Source organism: Carassius auratus, chromosome 15 (genome assembly GCF_003368295.1).
Source record: "Carassius auratus strain Wakin chromosome 15, ASM336829v1, whole genome shotgun sequence".
In the NCBI taxonomy this organism is placed as follows: Eukaryota; Metazoa; Chordata; class Actinopteri; order Cypriniformes; family Cyprinidae; genus Carassius; species Carassius auratus.
Window position 1 is genome coordinate 10,149,504 of NC_039257.1, and position 7,160 is coordinate 10,156,663.

The following is a 7,160-nucleotide window of genomic DNA, read 5'->3' on the forward strand; positions in this document are numbered from 1 at the left end:
GCCTTTTGTGTAACCTAAAGATTGGTTATGACTGGCAGCGATAATCTGGTAAAAACCACTTGAAACATTTGAATTTAAAGGGATAGTCCATTCAAAAAGAACATTCTGTCATCATTTACTCACCCTCATGCCGTTCTATTCTGTGAGAAATATGTTTAAAAAATAAAGCCTAGACTCAAATGCAATAACTTTTGAATGAAGGTGACATTAGAACACAATTATTTTGACTTTGGTAAAACGTTAAACTGAAGCTACTATAATTTGTAAATTCCGTCATTTAGTCTACTCATCATTTCTCAGCATACAAGAAGATATTCTGAGAAACGTCCTTGTTTCTTGTCCATACAAGAAAGTCGATGGAAAATATTTGGAAGAATGTTGTTCACCGAATACATAGCAACAGTAAGTACCAGCATTCTTCAACAAAAGTTCCACAGAAGTCAGTCAGTCATAAAGTTTTCGAAAAACATAGTAAATGATAACTCTTGAGTGCTTCAATCGAATTCCTATTAAAAATAAAAATATAAACTAAAAACATTCAAGGTATTATTTTAAATGGTATTTGAGTTGGGTCTAAACTTTTTAAAACAAAAACACCAAACAAATTAAATGGTGTGCTGTTTTTCAGTGTAAATAACGAACACTAAAGTAATTGTGAAATAGTAATGATATAGATCACATTTTGATAATAAAATTGCAACCAGATTTTCTTATTAAAATGAATAACTCTGGATATTTTATAAAGGAACAATTATACTATAACAGAAAAATTAAACATTTTCCATCACAGTGATGCTCTTAATAAAGTAATACAAAGGCATGAAAATACTGACAGAGGCAAAGTAAAAGGTTTTGAGTAGCATTACTATAGGGGTCAACTTTATTTCATGTACAGGAATAAAACCGTAACAAAAACGTAGGACTTTTTGTGTGACTTAAAACACTGTTCTGACAGACTTGGATGCACATAAAGGATAACACAAGATTAATTTCACAAAATGACTTGATATTTAGGTTCTAAACATAATACTTTGGGTACAATTAAAATGTACAGACACGACTTGGCGATTACTCTCAACTCAGACATAGAAAGTGGTGTTTTGAGGTGAAATCATTCTCACAGGACAGGGGTGAGAGCTCAGACAAGACTCCAGCTTTGCTTTGTGACTGATTTTAGTGATCTAATTTCATCAAGGTCATTTCTGACTGAGCGCAGACAGTTAATAAGACAGATCATGAACATCAAAGTCCTTCATAATTACGACTTAAGTGACAATTACATAACATGGCCGGCTTGCTGTCACATCATGACAACATACAGCTAACCTACACACATACACGACATAGCTTTCTAACATTTAGATGTGACAAAACAGAAGAGTCTCCAGGTGATTGTCAGTGTTACCAAACAAAGTTAATCAACTTTTTCTTTTTAAAAGTAACAACAAATAAAGGTAAAGGGTAAAAACCTTAACATTTGATAGTGTTCTGGTAGCCTGTCTATTAGTGTTATAATTGATATATTTGTCCAAAGACATTCGATTTCTATTTACCGAATCCAGTCATTATTAATGGAAGTTGGTTAAAAGAAACATTTTTGCAAGGTTGAATTAAATATACTCCACTTTCCCCCCATGTTGCGATTAACTAATTAGGCTAAAGACATTGCTGATTTGGTCATTGACAACAATCTGCAATTAAGGCAGGCAATTAGGAAAGCAACGTCTTACTTGGGCATTAAAGGACAAAATGCACTATATTTCTGCATTGAGATAGAAACTAATACAAATGTCAATAGCCAGATAAACCAATCATAGATAAAGGCTACTCGTATGTGCAAAATCAATCGAGCAAAACACATTTGAGGCATCAGGTTAGGCTTTGCACATTAGTGTGACACTTCATAATGATCCTACCATGTTATTTTAAAGACAGCTGGGTTATTTCTGAAATATCTTTATCTAATATTAAAGTAGTTTTGCAGAGTTGTAGTAGTAAGTCAATACAACAACCGCTTATTGTATTTTCTATCTTGGCAAAGGAAGTTTTGGCAAAACACATTGGTTATTTTAAGTGGAAAAGTCACAATGTTGGATTTTTGTTTAAAAACAACAACAACAAAAAAATTATTTAAGTCTATCATATGTTGACATATTGAGTCTAGCATTAAAAATTAGGGTTACACATTCAACAAATCCGCATTTAGTGTAATACTTCCAAATACAGCAATAATGGTGAAAGGAGCAAGTAGCATTTCCTGATAATATATAATGAAAATGTAGTAAAACAATGTTAGCGGTAGTGAATAATGATACATTGCCCATCTTGTATACATTAGAAATGTGCATAAATAAAACTAAAATGCGGTGAGGGTTCGGCTACTCCATCTTTTATATAATGTACCGCCCCGGTAAGAACCGCTTCATGACACAATTGACCGGCGCTGAGCCAGTAATGACTGACAAGCCCATGAAAAAGACTAAAAACTATTCAAAGCATGTTTGATCTGCATTTCTGAATATTTTCATGTAGTAGATGATTTGTAGTGTGAAACCTGCTGTGTTCTAGGACACTAAGTAGTGTATGCTACCGCGCATTCAAAGCAAAGGAACAGTTCCTTGTTAAGACACCAAACCGCTCATTAAGTTTTAAGTCCAAGCAGGCTTCTTCGTCTTTTCTCAGTTCACAAGAAGCCCCACTCTAATGCTCCTCTCTCTGTAGTGTATAGTGTTGCGTGTGGAATATAGTGTTTACTTGGTAAATATCTTCAATTATTGCATAAAATCTAATAAGGGAATTGTTGCAGGTATGGAGAAGGTTGGCATGAGACACAATGGCACAAGGTAATGACGAGGCGGACAGGTTAAGAGCAGTAGTGAGGATGTGTGAGGAGCCAGAGTGTGTGTGTGTGTGTTTGTCTGTGTAAGTGAGTGTACATCTAAGGGCTTCTAGGGAAGACAGTCTGCTCTCTCAGCTCAGTTCGTCCTCTGGATTGTGCTGGTCCAGCAAGCGGACGTGGGTAAAGGGAAAATGGCCATGCTTTCCCTTGCACTCACCCTCCCACTGACCGTTTACATTGATCTTGGTCACCTTCACCATGTCGCCAACCTAAAAGTGTCAGAAATGGAGGAAACCCCTTTGTTAACGTGATGTACAAAACAGCATACTTAAACAGAGAATTACAGTTTCACTGGTTTTATTTCACCAAATGATATATAAAAATACATATTTATGTACAAAATCAGTCATCCGTGTTGCACATAAAATACTGTGCAATAAAAAAGCTACAATTGTTACCTCCAAAGCAAGAGCAGTCTTGTCATAGGCATTGGGAACTCTCTTCTGAATTGCCCTGGCATAAACCGGACCATTCTGTAGATTGGGTAAGGATGTCGGCTGGGCATATTGACCCGGCTCGCCAAGCAGAGGTTGAGACTGAGAACCGTGGCCGTCAGAGTTGCCATGAGCTCCCGATCCTCTATCAGACCCTCCTGGGCCCCCTGATGTTGGTGAGGCCGGCCGGTACTTCTCCACATAGGGCACTGGAATCATGCCGACACGGCCTTCTGAATTCTGTGCGTTCCACCACTGCTCCTCCGGCTTCTCCAGAACTCTCAGAATATCTCCCTTTCGAAATGGAAGGTCCTCGTCGTCATTGCCGGGGAAGTCAAAGAGAGCTCGGACGAACTCCTCTTCCAGCCTCTGAGGAGCTCCTCCTGTTCCTGCATTGACGCTGATGAAGGACGAGTGCTTGGCTTTGCTGATGGGCTCAATGAGAGTGGTGGTATCCAGGTAGTGGATCTTATAGAACTCCAAGAGCGCAGGTAAGGCATCGAATTCCTGATCTCCAATACGGAACCGAGGAGGAGCGAGTCCTGCAGGATGACAGCGACAAACACATAGGATGGATGGACTATCAAGATTTACTTAACTTGAATATATGAAGTCTTCACTAAATGGTAGGCATGTCGTGTAAACATCACTATATTTTAAAATACCACACATAATAGTTAAATTATTTGTCTATAAACAAAACAGTGTGTTTTTTTTGTCATAAAATACATATGGTTCCCATTACATGTTAAAATATCTTATTTATCTGAGGGACTGAATCAAAAACACGGTTTATAAAGAACAATATCATTTCTCTGTATGTGTACACATCTTACAGCTAATATCTAATTACTACGTAATACTAAACTGACGCAAACAAAAACAAAAAATCAGAATATGTGCAGAACTATTCGTAACGTTAGTATAGAAGTTTCTCGTCGAGTTGCTAAGCGTTTTGCTAAAGCAGTATTTATTCGTCCCGTTGTTGGCAGTATATTTATATGCAGTGCTTACCTGGCCCGGACTGGCGATTGCTGCTGATGCTGTTTATTATGTAATGAGAGACTTTGGAGTTCTCCGACACAGACAGCACGTAGTCCCCGGGAATAGTGATCGAGTCCCGCACAAGGAACACTCCATGCCTCTGCCCTTGGAGCAGCGAAACCGCCTCTTGCCGGCTTAATCTCCCCCAATACCAGCTCCCTCGGTCCTCCGAATCAAAATTTCCGGCCATGACTAGCGCAAGAAAAAAGCCCAGGCTTCACAGGCCTTCCCTTCGCCTCTCCTTATCCGCGAGCAGCGTTCAACTCATGCAAAAACTTTACCGAGTTCCGTTGTTGAACACGTTTCAAATACGCGCAGCATTCGCACACTTTTCAACGCTTTTTTGTTCCAATCGGATAGGAAAACAGCCGACGCCGGAATCCCAACGTGCATTGGACGCTAAAACTACGACTATTCGCCCAGCTCCTCTGATAATTGTTCAGTGTAAACCAAAACGTACATTGGAAGTTGTCACAAGGAAGTTCAAATATTTCAAATGGCGGACAAGGGAAACAATTTTTGACCTTATTTCCCGGAAGTGATGCAATAACACAGTCAATTCAGACGGCGCCTATAGGTAGACATATTGATGCGGTCAATGTTGAAAATGAGGCCATAGCGGTGTCATTTAAAGACTTTACTATTTTATTTACTTTTACTAGATAATTTGTGGTTTTATATGAACACACCTGGTTTTGTTTTACTTAACTTTGTAATATATTAACATTTATTTACTCGTATTATATATACTCTTACCGTCCAAATGACTAACGATGTACATATTCATATATTGATCCATATATAGTAATTTGTTTGATTTGTGTTTGATAATGTTTATGTATTTTTCTCTTAACATCCAAATGACTAACTATGTATGTATTAATATTATTATTGATCCATATATAGTAATTTGTTTGATCTGTGTTTGATAATGTGTATGTATTTTTTCTGGCCAGTGTCAAAGATATTTTTCCGCTCTGTAAAAATCTGAACAGAAAAATGAAGCTAAATAAAATGTGTTTCTCAAAATCACGATAGTCTCTAAAGTAAAATCCATTTCAGAATCAGCCCTTAACTAGTCCTAACTGGTCACCAACTGAGTGTACCATATGTTTTTTCCATCTAGATTGATTTGACCGGCTAGTATGGTTTGATGCTGTGTTATGGTCTACTTAACGTCATAGATCAGCCAAGCCAATGACCAACTGGAAACCAGCTATCGTCATGAATTGTAGTTTAAAAAATATTTTCCAACAGTATAAAATGTATTTTTTATATGCCTTGTTGGTCCATATTTCCATAAATTTATTTTCTTATTGAACAATTTACAGCCTCATTTGCTAATATACTAAAAGTTCGTTTGTGTTGAAAATTGCAAGGAATGAAACGGAAGTACGTAAACACATAAAACAAGACCAAGCCCAAAGAGGCCAAGCACGAAATAGTTGCCAACCACTAGATGTCGACATCTATTACTAATAGTACATTCCTCCATCCATCAGTCCCGTTCATTTACAGTTCAATGTTCCGTCACACAAAAACGTTTAGGTGTTTATTGTTTTTTTTTTTTTTTACCACAGTTCTAACAGTCCAACATTTTATGTACTGTTTAACGCACAAATTAATTGTATGTTTGTTAAAGGTTTATTGATTTTGATGCCAACAGTCAAATACATTTTGTTTACAGGTAATCACATACACATATTGCTGTTCCTTGTCATCCCTAGCATTGTCCTTTCTTTATTAACCATTGTGGGAATACAGAAATACAGACAAAATTAATTGATCACAGCTCTTCAGTGCACTTTTATCAATATATAATTCCCTTTCTGTACTTAGAAGTATGGCTTTGAAAAACAGCAGGAGATTTTGAGGCTACCTGGTGACCATAAAATGAAACAATAATCTGCAATATATTGGTTAAATTTATTACAGAAGCAATTAGGCGCAATGAATTAATTTTTATAAACCATCATTTGGGGAGGGAGATAATTCTACTTAAAAACACTGAACACGATTTTGCATGTAAGCATATTATGATAATATACAAAGTAGTACAGTATAAATGGATATAATAAATCCTAATTCTCAATTAAGTAATTTTAAATCATGTTTTCCATTAAGACAAATCTGTCTAATTAATATACACTGTCATTATAACAATAATTTCATTTACTGGCATATAAGAACTAGTTTGAATTACATTTGAATAATTTAATATAATTAGGCACTAAATAGATGTTTATACTATGAAATACCTTTATAATTTAATAACAGTGGATGGATAGAAATGGAACCTTTATATAATTTTTGTTTAAAGGATCTATTCTAAAGAAATGAGCTAAGAAACCTTACATTGTCTTCCAAATCCATGTCAAGCAGCAACAACAGAATAACAGTATTATATACTATCATATAACCAAACAACACTTTCTTTTTTTCCGTGAATAGAGTCTTTTCTCTTTGGCTTCAGTCCCGCTTCTCTGTATCAAACAAACATTTTTTGGGCCAACAGTGTGACAAGACATTTTGGTTTTCCACTTTATAAATTAGGGGCACTTAATATGATATCATCTGCGTCCCATCCACCTGACACCTGGGACATGCATATTAATTGGACGATACTAAATAGAAGTTAGGTTGTTTTCCTTGAGAACATGATGCTTGCGACATTCAGATGCATAGATGGACACACCAATTCATGGGCCAAGCCAATCTGCTTATATCCAGCATGTTTAACTGATTTAAATGTGCACCCAGAGTTAAATGAACATTGCTCGGAG

General features: G+C 36.5%; 1 protein-coding gene across 1 annotated transcript; it reads right to left on the minus strand.

The window, feature by feature from the left end:
- Positions 1 to 843: 843 nt before the first annotated feature.
- LOC113115033 (adapter molecule crk-like) lies at positions 844 to 4,893 on the minus strand. Its single transcript, XM_026282246.1, has 3 exons — positions 4,348 to 4,893; positions 3,298 to 3,875; positions 844 to 3,108 (listed from the first exon to the last, which is right to left on the minus strand). Exons 1-3 carry the CDS (start codon positions 4,565 to 4,567, stop codon positions 2,971 to 2,973), a joined length of 936 nt encoding a protein of 311 aa, XP_026138031.1. The 5' UTR covers positions 4,568 to 4,893; the 3' UTR covers positions 844 to 2,970.
- Between the last annotated feature and the right edge of the window lie 2,267 nt (positions 4,894 to 7,160).

Excerpts from the sequence above, each read along its gene's own strand:
- LOC113115033 (XM_026282246.1), bottom strand. The coding sequence starts at position 4,567 with ATGGCCGGAAATTTTGATTCGGAGGACCGAGGGAGCTGGTATTGGGGG. Across the intron at positions 3,876-4,347 it reads CAATCGCCAGTCCGGGCCAG|GACTCGCTCCTCCTCGGTTC; the intron begins GTAAGCACTGCA and ends GTCATCCTGCAG. Across the intron at positions 3,109-3,297 it reads AGACTGCTCTTGCTTTGGAG|GTTGGCGACATGGTGAAGGT; the intron begins GTAACAATTGTA and ends TGACACTTTTAG.